At 36.4% G+C, this 15,091-nt stretch overlaps 3 protein-coding genes across 8 annotated transcripts; 1 reads left to right on the forward strand and 2 right to left on the reverse strand.

Annotated features, from left to right (window-relative positions):
• The first annotated feature begins 5 nt into the window (after positions 1–5).
• LOC108628032 (phospholipid phosphatase 6) lies at positions 6–4,061 on the forward strand. Of its 5 annotated transcripts, none has more exons than XM_018029677.2 (4): positions 6–221; positions 2,911–3,045; positions 3,154–3,253; positions 3,341–4,061. In XM_018029677.2, exons 2-4 carry the CDS (start codon positions 2,935–2,937, stop codon positions 3,727–3,729), a joined length of 600 nt encoding a protein of 199 aa, XP_017885166.1. In that variant the 5' UTR covers positions 6–221; positions 2,911–2,934; the 3' UTR covers positions 3,730–4,061. The 5 variants fall into 5 exon arrangements, with proteins under 5 accessions (XP_017885166.1, XP_017885167.1, XP_017885168.1 ...); XM_018029678.1 differs by lacking the exon at positions 6–221 and adding an exon at positions 946–1,034; XM_018029679.2 differs by lacking the exon at positions 6–221 and adding an exon at positions 2,277–2,365.
• On the reverse strand, positions 483–2,124 carry LOC108628031 (uncharacterized). Of its 2 annotated transcripts, XM_018029673.2 has the most exons (5): positions 2,033–2,124; positions 1,699–1,820; positions 1,219–1,557; positions 863–1,130; positions 483–784 (listed from the first exon to the last, which is right to left on the reverse strand). In XM_018029673.2, the coding sequence occupies exons 1-5, from the start codon at positions 2,062–2,064 to the stop codon at positions 706–708; spliced, it is 840 nt and encodes a 279-aa protein (XP_017885162.1). In that variant the 5' UTR covers positions 2,065–2,124; the 3' UTR covers positions 483–705. The 2 variants fall into 2 exon arrangements, with proteins under 2 accessions (XP_017885162.1, XP_026671990.1); XM_026816189.1 differs by lacking the exon at positions 2,033–2,124 and having other exon boundaries at positions 1,219–1,594; positions 1,699–1,786.
• On the reverse strand, positions 4,051–14,366 carry LOC108628030 (alpha-tubulin N-acetyltransferase). The gene is made up of 8 exons (XM_026816188.1): positions 13,332–14,366; positions 10,851–11,000; positions 9,927–10,098; positions 8,037–8,178; positions 7,400–7,502; positions 7,085–7,172; positions 6,770–6,816; positions 4,051–5,225 (listed from the first exon to the last, which is right to left on the reverse strand). Exons 1-8 carry the CDS (start codon positions 13,433–13,435, stop codon positions 4,946–4,948), a joined length of 1,086 nt encoding a protein of 361 aa, XP_026671989.1. The 5' UTR covers positions 13,436–14,366; the 3' UTR covers positions 4,051–4,945.
• Between the last annotated feature and the right edge of the window lie 725 nt (positions 14,367–15,091).

Below are 15,091 nucleotides of genomic sequence, written 5' to 3' on the forward strand. Positions count from 1 at the left end.
ATTTTCTTTCCAACATCAGCTCACAAAATTTGGGAAAAATTAAATATGGCGAGAGCTCGCGGTCATGCGTACACACGCGCCCTTACGACTCCGGTTCGCAGCTCGCCAATGAGCGCGCGCGACGATGATGTCAAGCAAATCCCGTTGCCAGCGCTGTCTCTGTTCCGTGCATCACATCTCGTGAATATTTCCAAGATTATTTGCCGTTATATCAACGAGAAGTAATTATTCTTCGATTTCTGTTGCTGAATTCCTTTTTCTGCTCGATTTGGTTCGACGTAATCACACAACAGTGGTGTAACGATAATTTGCACTAATTGTGAAGCACCTATTAATTTTAAAAATATGGCGACGTCTGCTTAAATTATCATATACGCACTCGTAATCCTTCAAAAGAGAAAATTTCGTCTGTGACAATTCAATCCATGTATCACAAATTCGTACATCGATGTTCTATATGAAAATCTCATTGAAACAGATAATAGATTTCCAGTGCACCTTTTATTATTTACATTCTTTACAAATAATAGATACAAAAATATAAATTCTTAGCCTAGTTCTCAGTTATCATCATTTGATGAACGATAAAACAAATCTCAATTTATGTGTCATTTTCTAAACTGACATCACAGTTTTATACTGTGTAAGAATCTGTAGTCCATAAATAATGGCGATGATATTTGTGGCAGAACAAGTTCGTATCTATCAATTGTGATCTTCCATTAAAGCTAAGGAGGCACCCTTTAACACTAGAAATTGCAAATTAGGTATTTCTTTCTCCAACCTACATAAATATAGAGAAATTATATTAGTAATAGAAGTATATATGAATACTAAAGGGTAAAGGACTCATAATTTATACCTCTGATGATGTTCCTTTATATCGTCAAAAATATGAATGAATTCTTTCACGCCCTTGCTAACATTCTCATACGACTCCTTCCTTAGTCCAATGATATCTATAATAGATTTTAATGTCTCCGAACACGATTCCATCGTCTCTCTCATGTTAGACCATTCTTCAGTTGTTTCAGGTAAGACCATATTACTTACGCGGAGTACATCAAAAGGCTTTATGTGACTATATAATTGGGATAGAGTACTCTCTAATGGTTGAATATCTTCCTTTACTGCAATTAAAATAACGATTCATTATTGTAAAACACATGTCCTCCGTTGCATAATAATTCATTTAAACAGTGTCTATGCAGTTCTTACGAGTGCAATTATTAGTATCGGCAATTTGTGAATCAATAGCAGTCTGTATTTTAGTCAAATTCATTATGTCCCTTTCTCGGATTTTCAGTTTGAACAGCTTTTCTTTCAAGTCATTGCATTCCTTGGCTATCGTAGCTAACTGGATAAAAAATAAATGCATCTTCTCTTGTTGTCTTCTTTTTAAAATTTCCTTCGTTAGAAGGTTTTGCATATACTGATCATAAAGAAGCTTAAGTTCTGTATCATTGCCTTCTGACCCTGTTGTACATGCCCCATCCATTGATCCATGTGTAGAAAACACGGATGTACGATCCAATCCGAGTCTTCTTTTTACAGTAGCTGTATCACGAAACCACTTGACATTGTAATCACTGATCTGCATAGAACATTGTATAAAGGATATGTACTTCCAGTATCCAGTGTTCTATGAAGGTTAATGATTTTAATTTGCATGATGCATTGGTATAGAAGAAAACTTACATTGTGGTAAAGCAAAATCACAAGGAGCCATCGTTGATCTCTGACGTCTGCCTGCATGAGCATTTGTTGTGCTATCTACGACTTTCCTCTCTGTGTCTGGTGTGAGAGGAAAGCGTGGCTTACTATATATAATGCATACAAAATACAAATCTTAGTTACATCTTTCAAATCATCTTAGTCTCGACATGCATATGAAAACAACATAAATATTATGTCCAAGTTTTTTCTCATTTTATATATCTCAGTTTTAATTTATGAAATATACTAATGTATTTCGCGTTAGCTCTTGATATAAAAATAATGTAGACCTCTAAATAAGTACTTTGGATCTCACCGTTTTGGTGTTTTGGGTTTGCTTCTTTCCATTTCTTGCAACTGCTTATATTAACCCCTCAAGTAAAAGTTGGAAGTATAATTTGATAAAACAGTCCACAGTTCACTGCATCGAAAAATTAATGCACGTGTCCTTTGGCTGTGATGCTTGGATTTCAGACTTGTAAACAGTTGGTTAGTTGTTGGTTAGTTCTTGTCCTCGCGTCAGTTGGTCAGTTTGAAGGTTTGAATGTTTGAAACCCGATTACCAATTCCAGTGTACCAGTTCCAGTGTGCCAGCCGTGCTGCATTTTTCGAACGTCCTCGGCATTTCTCATTGCTTTAAATTAATTATGTATGTAATGTGTAAATATATGTGCATAAGACAAAGTCGAATTCGATTTTATAGATAACAATTCAATTTTTTGTCACACTTGTTTTTACGTAAGCGACAACCACACATGAAATTTGGTGTGAGAAAAGAAATCCGTCATGCTTGTACAGCGATTATTCTATTGATCACGATTGCTGTTGATTACACTGTATGTTTTGTCTAAGGCTACTCTTTATCTTTATCCTTCGTCACTATCGTCTTACCCGCGACACCTCTGATAACAACAAAAAGTTAGAATTTTACATCACCAAATAGGCTAGCTGCTAATGATTGTAGTGCTTAGTTTATTAGTACAGTGACAGTGATATACATTATGGACAAGGTATTTAATTTTCCTTTCCCTTATTTAAATTCTATTTGTATGATTATTGTGTTTAATGCTGACTGGTACGTTTTAAAGTTAACCTTCTATTTCTTTTTATCAAATAAATTATTATTCCTGGTCGTAGAAAATTGAATAGCTAGAAATAAGATTAAACTTGATTTTATTCAAATATGTTTTTCAGAGTGAAAAGAGAGAAATTCCACCAATGTTAAGAACAATATTAAACCTTGACAAACTGTTGACACAAAGTTTTGTCAAGTATGTAGAGTACATAATGCCAATGAAACGATTAAAAGTACATCACACGGCATTGGAGGTACGTAAGCAAAAAAGAGACAAATATGTTACTATTTATTGCACTTGTGTAACATTTATTATATACATTCTTCATCAATCGTAAAATGTTATAATTCGTCATTTATAGGTATCATGCCATGGGATAGTTTGGCTAGCATCGTTGCTAGCACTTATTTGGATTCTAAACAATGCCAGATTGTTTCAAATGCAAGTCAATTTGATCATAGGTAAGCCTCTTTCCATTTACATGACTTTCAATTCACTCTATTTTTCAAATTGTATGATTTTACATAAACTGTTTCTATCGTTTCCAGCTCTTACACTAGATATCATTATTATCGGTGTACTAAAAGCATTCACAAGACGAAGAAGACCAGCAGAAGACCTTAGAACCTTTGGTCCTGACAAATATTCGTTCCCGTCAGGTCATGTTTCTCGCGCGATGCTCATTTTTTACTTCTTCAAGTACCTGTGGCCAATCTCTGATATCTATGTTACACTATTGTTGCTATGGGTCGCCACTCTATTTTTCTCCCGAGTCTTAATGAGGAAACATTATCTTCTCGACGTTACTGCAGGATTATTTATAGGCTACGCGGAAGGACTGTTCATGAGTCTTATCTACTTAGATGCCAAGACCTGTGCGAGTTTTGTTTCCTGGATAACTGACGAGAAGATGGAAGGCGCCGAGTATGACGTTTAAAAATTAATTTATTTTTTACATATGCGACGTGTTGAATGAAACTAAGATACTTAGTTGTTTTATCTTATTTCGTATGAACTAAATTTTTACTATAACTCGACTTTGAATTAAATCGTACGCTATGATACCAAAAAGGGAGGTGTAGAACGTTCTTATCGTTGTGATGTTCATGTTGAGACTGACAACGGAAATATTGACGCGTACAATTATTTTTGTGGGAATACTAATGGAGTAAGGGAAGTTACAAGTATATGATTTTAAGGAGAACTGTGAAGGGAATGATCACATTAAATAATACAATTATGCTAAAATAAATTGTAATATTTTATATACTTAGGTCTGTATGATTTATTCTTTTATCAATAGTGATGATTCCACTGCTGTCTGATTTCACTGTGGTGTTCGATGAAACACTTTGATTCGATGATGAAGAAGACAAAAGTCTTTTAGCACAACTAATAAATATATTTTGTACGAAAGGTTCTTGTTCCATTAAAGTGTTGTACATTTCAGATTAAAAAGAAAATAATGAGCCTCTCTAGAGCCTGATATATATAAAAAAAAGGAACAATTATTCATTGTACATAGATATAAATCACGTATAGGTACATTCGTGGTATATTAAAAACGTCTTGTATAAAATTACAAGCCAGCTGGTATATGTATATGCGTTCTATATATTTAATATCGTTCTGTTGTTGTTCTATGAGTTTTCTAATAATTTAATGTAACCGTCTCAATTGTTCGATTTACTAAATGTCTCGATTGATGTTAACATAAATCTGTCTATGTTTTCATACGAAGTTCAAAGTAGATAAATTCCTGCTTCTTGAATGGAAAATATCCAGTATTACCGTATCTATTCTTTGAAACTTGTGTAGATCCTCCTAAATTTTCGTAGAACATAAATTTAAATTACTATTCCTTTTCGTCCCGTGTAAATTCATAAATTAACAATAGTCAACGATAATTTACTAACTGTTTCGATAGAAATAAATAAAAAATATTATATCGTAACAATCTTCAGTACGCTACTTTCGTAAAATTCTATTATCAATGTTTTTTTCACTCTTACACTTTTTCCAATGTTACCGTCGTTTAATTATTACACCTTTCGGATGATACTTTGTTCCGAGAGGTATATAAAGCTTTATAATTTTATTGCACATGCAAAATATAGTATAGCTTCTTCTAACACTGTCTCAATTTTTCGTGCTTACCACAAAGGGGAATGATAGAATTTTAAATCTAATCGAGTGTGCGAATTAGTACCGGCTACTTCTTGGCTACACGACGGTGACGGTTTTATGTTATCGGTTTTCCCAGTTTCGCGTAAAATCGTAGCCAGCGGGGTCGGTTGATGATCCAATAACGCGGGAGTCGGCACGGTGGACAATTCGCTTGATCGTTGTTTCTGTTCTTCTTCCGAATAAAGGCTCAACGAGCGTGGTCGTTCCGGCTTCGGTTGGATCTCAGCCGGTGCACTTAATTTTTCACTGAAAAACCAACTATCCATGAAGATGTCGTGGAAATCTGTTTAATAATGAACATGCAGTCGACAATTTTAATTCGATGATATTTTATATATGATATACCATTTCGATCAAGAAAAGGTAGAGTAGATTATAATTAATCGAATTAACAGTAGAACTACTAAGAGAGGTAAAAATGAACAGTTTTTAATGGAGAAATGCGTCTACAAAAAATATATCAGTAGTTCTAATGTTAATACTGTAATGTAGTAAACGTATCATGCACGATCACGTATGCATATGAAAGGAAATTACTTACTTTCGAAACAAAACAAAAAGGAACGTGCTGCCGTTATGCAGAGGATTTTGGGAGATATCGAACTGGTATTTTCATGGAAGTGAAATTGCTTAATATCTGTCAACGAAAATGGAAATAAATATAATAAAGTCCATGCGGTACATTCGGTGAATATCTTTTCTCATTTTTAATCGTATGCACAAGTGCATGTGACCAGTTGAAAATTATCGATACATATCACAATGATGATAAATAAATACAATGTCCATACATTATACATATACATGCGCAGATGATTCAATAATAAATCAATAAATAAATTGTGTGTGTGTGCGTTAGAAAACGTGTCCTACAAACGAACTAATAAAATTACTTAAAATTTATAATTGTTCTTTGCAAGAGTCAATTGCTGAAAAGTCCTTTATAGCATTTTATTATTGCCTGGATTCCTATAAACACATTTATGACACTATAAAGGATTTTCATTTTATATTATAATATCAATAACGTATTCGTCATCAAGTTGTCTTAAACTGCCACTGATAACTCTACAAGTACAGATAATCGTAACGCTAAACAACGCGATGTCGTTTCTCTACAGCTAACAATGAGTGGATAAATAAATATTCAGATAACAATTCGACGTCGAGATCTGCTGACTATATAAAACCAATATTTATAACATTCCTATACTTATATGTATACAGTATTTCCGTCAGCCACTGACGTGTTAAGATGACCTCGTTTTCAAGTAAAATCTCGGGCCAGCATTCGAAAGATTAAGTAAGAGAAAGGATTATAATGTATGTTCTTGGCGCATTAAAATGTGCGCTGGCAAGAGGTAGCATATTACACGAGTAAAAATAGTGAAAGGCGTTAATACCGCATATTTACCGTGTTATTCAATTCCCTTAATATCTTCTAACGACGAAATTTCGGTGTCTTTAAGTCTTAATGAACAAAATAATCAAATACCACTTTGTAATGAGTACAATTAATTTGAGATGCTTCGTTCACATTGCACTTTCAATTATTCACATCACATAATAATTATAGTATGTAGTATAATTTAGAATAATATCATTACTCGTCCAGAGCGCGACTTATCTGGTCATTCAGGAATTATTTAAAGTTTCAACGTGACAGATAGTGTACAGGAAGGTTTTTGCACTTACAATACGTGCATAAGAGATTTATAGATATAATTAATATAAGCAGCCTTTGTAAAATCGTTCAACGATCTGGATGGCTATCTTTTGCTTTTACTCACCCAGTACGCTCAGCGGATGGACCAAGCACAGCGGTGTTATGGATTATCTAAAAAAAGCGTTAATGCATTGTTAATCTTATGAATGTTATTACGTCATGTTACGAACATGTCTCAATGTTAAAAAGATGCAATTACAGATCTACTGAATTTTAATCATAAACACTTATTATTGTTAAAGAACATCGCAGGATTATTCATATAAAAAAACATGTATTTTTTATTACTTTGAATGAAATTACAGTATAGTATTTCGCTCGAACTACTTTCTTTCTTTATTCCTCCGGTGGCCATCGTATTCTACGGTGTCGTACTTACGTTTGCCATGGAACACGGTGGCCGTGCAGCGGCATATCTGCCGAACGAAGTACGCGCAATGTTACTGGAATAGGGAACGCCGTTCAAGCTGAAAGAAGGATAAATTCTGTTGAATTCATCTTTTTACGAACTATTTAATTAACTTAGGCAATGTCGATAATTACTTAAATATAATTGAAGAACCGTTAAGTTTAACATTTGATCAAATTTACTGGTTTAGAACATTTTAGTTCTTCCACCTGACAATATATATGATCACATTATCAGTTAGCTAATGTTCTAGTTTAAATGCAGTGAATAATAAAGCATGCATACCCAGGATTACTCTTCCCGATGTTATGAACCCTGCTGGAAGCACCTATGTCAATTGAACTATTCGCGGGTAAGCTGTATCTATTCGATCTTACATCTTGGCGTTCTGCAAATTATGAAACAAGCGTTATACGATAAAAAAAATTGATATACGCGTTATCCTGCGTTAAAAGAATTGGATGAACTCGTTCGATCGACTTATTAATCGCTAATCGATCGGATTCGCATAATGGCGTATGTAATTACATAGGATAACATTGACCGCAATTTTACGCCTGTCCGGGTAAGAAAATACCGATTTAGGGCAGCCGCTGTTGAAGGACAAACTATAAGACGAACTCGACCTTCGTTTTGCCGTACCCGTACCTCGAGTTGAAACCAGATCGACAATGGACTCACGGACGATCTTTTACTTTTACAGAGAAACCTTGAAAACGAGACGCTCAACCCATTTCCAGATTGAGAATAGGTACTCCGACATCTCAACGCAACGCGGAAATTTAATAGTTCTCAATAAATACGAAAGACGTAATTTCACGAAAATTGCTAGTCGAATTATTCGAACTAGTTCCATTGTTAAAATGAATAAACATTTAAAAAGTGTAGACTTCATGTGATGAAGGGAAAGAGAGTCACATACCATCCTCGAAAAATCCTTGGAACACGACGAACTTATTGTTCTGCGGAATAATTTTCGAAAGTCCGTAGTATTTGTCTAAGAAGGCTAAGAACTTCTCCGAAGGTCTATCGATCGCCAGCTTCACCGGCCTAATATTCTCTTCCTGGAAATTAAAAAATATAACACTCTAAGTATTGTTACTTCAATACGAATAATATGATGAAAGTGAATTAGTTCTGGCATAGCAAATAGCTCAGGCGAGTTCAGTCACCTTTCCTACTACCTTCGATCGTAAAGCCCACGCACAGTAACTTCTTATCACGATCTCCTTTGGGATCCATTAAATTGACATCGTAGCCCACTAACACTACTACTTTTTTTATAATGAGTCACGGAATCAATAATCTTACAATAAATGTAGAAGTACTTTCTTTCAGTTTTATTTTGTTTCATTTTATTTATATCGAACATACGTTAAATAATTTGCACATTTTTTTAATTTTAAAAACATAAATGTTTGAAACAAGAATGGGTACGAAACTTCACGGTACGCACATATAACGTACAACAAAGGACAGTTAGACGTACAGTTAGGCTGAAAATGGTGATTAGAGAGTTTGCACGCAAGCCACGATTTCGTTTTGCAAGAAATCAAAGAAAGTGAGTATCGATCGGCAAGCGTTGAAAGAGGCGTAACTCAAAAGGAAGAGCCAGCTACTTAATTTTCTTTAAAAGACTCAATAATCCGAGCGCTGTTTCAAATAGCAAAATAAAATAACTTAATTGGATAAATTGATGGGATTAAGTGTAATAAACTTCTCAGAGTATAAAGAATGGTATTGCAATGTCAGGTTTATTGTCGACGATAAAGAAGAAAATAATGAAACTTTAGTAATCCATGTCACGCGAACAATCTGAAAGAAGCACTTTCTGCTAGACTTCCGTTCCACGTACAAAATTACTGTCCACCCACACGCACAGGATGAGGATTGTGCCCAACGGTATGTATGTGTACAAAACATAATTACTTCCTGAGTAAAAGCAGAAAGGCATCCCTACGATCTTGATCTAAACCACTTCCATGGAAACCTTGGGTAAGACCAGGCTAATTCTGTTTAAGTCGAACGTTGCGCAACATTCTCCTTTCGCAAATACTCGCGTTCGAATAAAGTGAAACGGAAAAGCGTGACGAGTAAAATATTGTCACAAGTAAAAATGTATTCATTTTAGTAGAATATGAATTATGAAATCAAAATCAAAACGAAGAGCTCGTATTAAAATATAATGGTTTTGCAGCCCGATTACTTAATACCCTGTACGTAAAATTTGTGGCTGAATCAACTCGGAGAAATAGGCACCTCCATTTCTATGCAATGCTTGGAAACGGAATAAATAAGATTTAATTACCATGAAACCACCGCAACAGCTGGCAATCGAAATACTCGAGCGACGTGCATGAGAGCGTTTTACGTGTCGTTAAGCAACAGCACTTGCCGTGACTCTGACAGATGAAAATCTAGCCACGTACTGCGTTTCCCAACCAGCTTTCCTCGCCTTCATTTTTGCTTTCATAATCTCAGAAAGTTGAATTTCGAACTTGATTCGTAAAAGGCAAGAATCCACGTTATACAATTTATATCCATCATTAAATCCGAACTAAATTGCCCCACGGGTGTGAATCGATATTCCAACACAAGATGCTAAGATTCGATCATCAATTACGATCTTACGTTACTTTCTCAACACGTCAACGAATGATAAATCATACATAATCATATACAAAAAGAATCGCGTGCACAGAACTTACCTTATAAATCCGAATATTTTTTATTGGGCACACGTTTGAATAGATGGATTAAACGCACACAGGTACATAACTTAGGAACAATTGAATCAACGGTAATCACTTACAGAGAGCATGTGCTCGTAGAGAATGTTTCCGAGGCCCATGCGTTGCCGTGACTCGTGCACGTAGAAATCCAGAACACACCTTGGCTTTAGTTGGTAATGAGCACCCGTCTCGTCGAACATGAAGAGATTCTTCGATCCGGTCTTTAATAAACCCACAACGCTGCCCAGTCCACTAGAAGATTCGAAGCATCAAGTGAAACACTGAACGTTGATGATTCACGAGTGCGATGTAAGTAACGTTCACCGTAATGCGAACATCGCATCATTAAACTCAAATGCAACGGCAGGAAGCTTGGGATACATGCTACAGCATCTACTCATAGATCAATGCCACGAGAAACTTCGTTGCACCGCTAATTGCAAGATACAAATTAGTAATCTTCAACCACGGCAGATGTAATTTCTGCAGAATGTATTTGACTTAAATAATCTCAGCAAATTTCAGCTTATTATGTTAAATAGATTGTACAAGATGATAAGTCATGGTACAGCTAAAAGATGATATGAAAAATCCAATTTATGTTTTTCTTTTAATTATACCAAAGAGGAAATTATGGGATGCGCGCATCATGGCCACCCTGTATAGAAGGATTCTGCGAGGGTGAGAGAGAGCTGGATTTCTGTGGGGAAGGCGACACCAGACATATCGATCCACCGACCATTTTACTGCTGCGAAACCTCGCATCCCGGGCAATACAGCTTCCTTTCCGGCCGTCATTCTTGCCTCTGAGCTCAGGTTGCACTTTTCAACCATACCTTATTTACCCAGTCCTTTGCGCAAGCAACTAGGTCGAACAATTTCCCCGAGTACGAATACGTATCGCATTTTACAAGCATATGATTTTCGTCTGTCTTTAATCACCTCCTTTCAGTAATTTTGGTATACACGACGTTTACGGTGAGGATTAAGATGAAACGACTTACTTGTTAGCTTCGCTGTCCACTAATAAGTAAACTGTATGGTCCGTGTCTCGTAGTTTTAGGGCGCTGGTTATTGGCTTGTTGAGACCCTGGGCGCTGGCAGACGCCTCACCTATATCGTCGAGAACTTTGCTCAGCTGCCTTTGAGATTCACTAAAGGAAACAAATATTATCAATTTAAAAACGAATTTATTAACATGTTGTTTGTTTAGTTCAATCTAATTTCTTATATCTAATATCTAATTCCTTATAATAATTATGGCATTGTTTTAGGAAACAAATTTTTTTATTAAATATTAGAATTCTGCTGTATTAACTTGCAAGAAGCACATATTTTAAAACTCAATATAGGTAATCAAAATCGATGAAGACTCTTTCTCCAAGATCATGTTGTTTTATTCAACAGTGAAAGGAATGAAATTGCTCGGAATTTTGAAATTGTTCGTCTTAACAATGTCATAAATTGTAAGGTGCGGTTTACATCTTAAATAGCACGAAACAAATGCTCCACTTTCGACTCTGCTTCCTGTTCTCTTCTTTTGTCTTTTCCCACAGAATCTTTTATCCCTGTACCTGACTAAACTTAATCTATTTATCCTCATTACTTAAAGTACTATTGTAATTTGTAAATGTGCAATATAATGGCATACACGCTACAACGCTTTTTGCTCGTTTCATCATATAATTGCACCGTAGTAGGCTCCGATCTTTTTTCCTCCCGTTCACGGTGATTCGTAAATCGATTACACAATCTGATTATACTTTGACGCTTCGAAATTAGCGTCTGACTCAGCAGGGAACCTACCGCTTAACTTTAACTTATTTATTCCCTTATTACGTGAAGACGCCGCAGCGTCATATGAAAAATCAATCGAGCGTTATGCTATCACGTGTCGATTGACGTACAGGGACAATTTAAAAAGTTAAAGAGACATTTAAGACGCGATGTCGTAATTTTAACTTTACCTCATGACTATTATAAATGATATCGAACGAAATCGACATTTTACCATTTTGACGTAAATAGCTACCATAAGTTAATACGTTACGAGATCCGACTCAGCACTGGAATAAAGCCAATAAGCTACTTTGCAATGCAAATTTCGATCGATTATGCTAACAAACGTGTAATGTTGAGACAACACATTGAAGGAATAATCATTGCCGATGATGGATCACCATGTACCAGAGAATCACGTGATTTTGGGGTCAATTTGACATATGTATATACGTCAGGACGGGGACAGATAAATTCCGAAATCGAGTACCACTGAGTAAATGATCACGTTTACTTTTTTAAGGCAACGTGAAAATATGATCTGTTTGCAATTTTTCAAGCCCCTCATTAATATTTCAATTCAAACAATAAGAACGTCTCCGGATTTCAAAATTTACTGTACACTGTGTAAGTTAATACACAGAATCCATTAAGAACCCATTAGCGAATATACAATATTACGTCTCATCGCGTTGGGCATTGAAATATTCGCATTGTCGGAATGAATGAAGAAACTTCAAATGATTGTGAATAAATACTTATATTTCTAATTTATCTCCATGGTATTGAAATCAACTATCTCGAAATATGCAAAACAGCTTAGAGCAAATATTCTCGTGTTCGCCTGCTGACGGAGCGAAGCTAAAGAATCCATTACACTATTTTTTGACAAACAAAGCTAAACGACTCGAGTAATCTCGAGTCTGCGAAGATAAATGTCGAATGCTTATCGAGGATGTTAAGATACGGTCGCTCACATTAACGCTGCGGTTGACGTTTTATCGGTGTTAGTTTAATTAGTCTCTCTGTAAGTACACGCGGTTTCATCTATTAGCGTTTCATGTATATCTTACCGAGGAACCGATTGCGAGGATCGATGGAATGTGAAACCGAATAATTGATGAGACACAGAATTTTAGCAATTTTAAAATAAATGTTTCGTTCCAAAAAATAATAATCGAAGGATCTACTGGAAACACGTATGACAATACAATAAACCGTGTTGCAAAAATGATTGTTTCATGTTCTCGAAGAATTCAAGTCACGCCAACACGTGTGTCCGTTTCATTGACATTTACTTTCGCCATCGATTTGCTAATAACAGATGTAGTCCAACGTGACGGATACAGATTATTTACGGGCGTACGAGGGGGAACTCGATCGTAATCCGGGAAGTCATCGAGATGCAACTGGGAATGACTGTGCCATGTCGGGCCGGTGTCATCGACGCCAAGTGAAAGTATGTACCTACCACCGTGCACGTTCCATATTACGATACAACCTTGAAGATGACAATCGCGATAAATAACGTGTTGCCGATTTTTCTTACTACCACCTCGTTATTTGGAGCTCGAACATTTTGTACCATGGTACATTTACACGTATGCATTTATAGATTATATTCTTATATATTCCCCGTTCAGAACTTAATTCTACTTCATGTAAAATATAAGAAATGATAAATGAGTAATTGTAAAGGTACTCACTTTAATTCACGGCGATCACCTCTGAAGTTTTCCGGGATAAGGGTATGCGTGACCTTGTTGATCTTTCTAGGCAAGAGTTTATTTACGTTGAACTTGAACTCCATCTCGATGACGGGTTTCTCGCTGTCCCGGTGTCCCAGCGATTTCGACACGTGAATACGTACGTTGAACGGACGGTCCTTAACCTTTCAGCGTTCTTGTCACCTCACCCAACGTTACCACCTTCCAGCTTTTTTTCGAAACTGTCTCCTCCAGTCTCGTTCGATTATCCTGAATATGGCGGTCAATGGCACCCACCGAGAGACAACTTCACTGCACGTATCCGGGGTTCATCGGCACATTTTCATTTCCACGATATCGTTCACGTCATACGAAAACGTAAGCACATAACTCAATCATCGAATTATCTCCAATCAGGTTTCTGTCAGTTACAGCCGATGTTACAAAGACGTTCCCCTACTGTCACGTGGCTCTACGCTACGATACAACTTCTATTTTCGTTCCTTGATGTCACCCGTCTCGTTGCCCTCCTCCGTACGTAGATTCCGCTCAAAAGGAAATCCGCATGTTATGCCATCAATAACGTAATAGCGATTTACCCTCTTGACACGACGATCACGGCACTGGACTAGGCACAACCAACCATTCGAATTGACCAGACCCACATCGACGACGGATTTACTTCGCGGTTTGCGGTCGACTGATATCCATATTCGTTTCGATCTCCGAGTCGTTTTTTCACAACAGCACGCCGAAGCAGCGAGAGAAGTCAGAGGAATATGTTACCTCTGGTTAACTGACGACTAACCGGTACGACGGCGCAGCACATTGATTTTGTCGGGATATTTAGATACGGTGACTCGTTTTCGTCGAACGATCAAAAACGAAAGGTGTTCAAGGCGGTGCGATTAACATGAGAAATTTAATAATTACACGGCGTTTCACCTGACGAGGCAGCGGAACTCTCACAGTTTACTGACGAGTGGTACGTTCAATTTTTTCTTGAAAGCCGCGAGTCGCGCCGAGGTGCGCACGCACCCGGGAGCCGCCAAGCGTGACGGCCTGTTACTGCGCACGCGTTATCATTATTTTTTCCGAACAACGTGAACATTTTTGTCAAATTGGCGTAAACAGCAGAAAAGTACAACAATAATATTGAAATATCAGTAAATAATGAAATGAATTAGAATATATTTAGCTCTGCATATTTATTAATATGTGCTTAAACGTTAGTTTATCAAAGAAACTAATGAACTTACCTGTCGCCTTATCGTCTTACGTTTTGAGAAACATTAGCGATGGTCGATTAACTACTACTCGATACGATTATAAAGATTGTGTTATCAGCTCTTTAGGACGCGTGTATACAATTCTCTTTACAAACACCAGATGTCGATAATGTACTATCGACTTGGCATCGTTGAGCTCTTACTGTATGAACTTAGGAAGAAGTAAGTATTTGCGATGGAATGAAAAAAATGCGAGACGGGTGGTTCTTACAGTAAATAAACAGAGTAGCATGTAGGGTAGGTAATCTGACGAGTTCATTCCCAATAAATATTTAAAAACATAACATATTGGTACAATTTCATAAATGTTTCAATTAAGCATATTTTGATACTTCAATCGTGTGATATTAATACTTCAAATCGAACTTGTTTTTACTTAATCGTAAGTCGTGTCAAAATTTCGTTTTTTAAGGATGTATTGGCTATACAGTCAATCCCAAAAGTTTATGTACCTTAGAAAAACGCATTTCC

The sequence above is a fragment of the Ceratina calcarata genome, unplaced genomic scaffold (assembly GCF_001652005.2).
Source record: "Ceratina calcarata isolate Rehan_Ccalc_2016 unplaced genomic scaffold, ASM165200v1 scaffold493.2, whole genome shotgun sequence".
Classification (NCBI taxonomy): Eukaryota; Metazoa; Arthropoda; class Insecta; order Hymenoptera; family Apidae; genus Ceratina; species Ceratina calcarata.

Bases quoted from the DNA above. Each gene is read 5' to 3' on its own strand.
- LOC108628032 (XM_018029675.2), top strand. From the start codon at position 2,472: ATGAAATTTGGTGTGAGAAAAGAAATCCGTCATGCTTGTACAGCGATT. The intron at 2,553-2,910 runs GTATGTTTTGTC...TATGTTTTTCAG, and splicing joins CGATTGCTGTTGATTACACT to AGTGAAAAGAGAGAAATTCC. The intron at 3,254-3,340 runs GTAAGCCTCTTT...TATCGTTTCCAG, and splicing joins GCAAGTCAATTTGATCATAG to CTCTTACACTAGATATCATT.
- LOC108628030 (XM_026816188.1), bottom strand. From the start codon at position 13,435: ATGGAGTTCAAGTTCAACGTAAATAAACTCTTGCCTAGAAAGATCAAC. The intron at 11,001-13,331 runs GTGAGTACCTTT...TGTTTCCTTTAG, and splicing joins GGTGATCGCCGTGAATTAAA to TGAATCTCAAAGGCAGCTGA. The intron at 7,503-8,036 runs GTATGTGACTCT...CATAATTTGCAG, and splicing joins CCAAGGATTTTTCGAGGATG to AACGCCAAGATGTAAGATCG.
- LOC108628031 (XM_018029673.2), bottom strand. From the start codon at position 2,064: ATGGAAAGAAGCAAACCCAAAACACCAAAACG. The intron at 1,131-1,218 runs GTAAGAACTGCA...TTTTAATTGCAG, and splicing joins CGATACTAATAATTGCACTC to TAAAGGAAGATATTCAACCA. The intron at 785-862 runs GTATAAATTATG...ATATTTATGTAG, and splicing joins ATAAAGGAACATCATCAGAG to GTTGGAGAAAGAAATACCTA.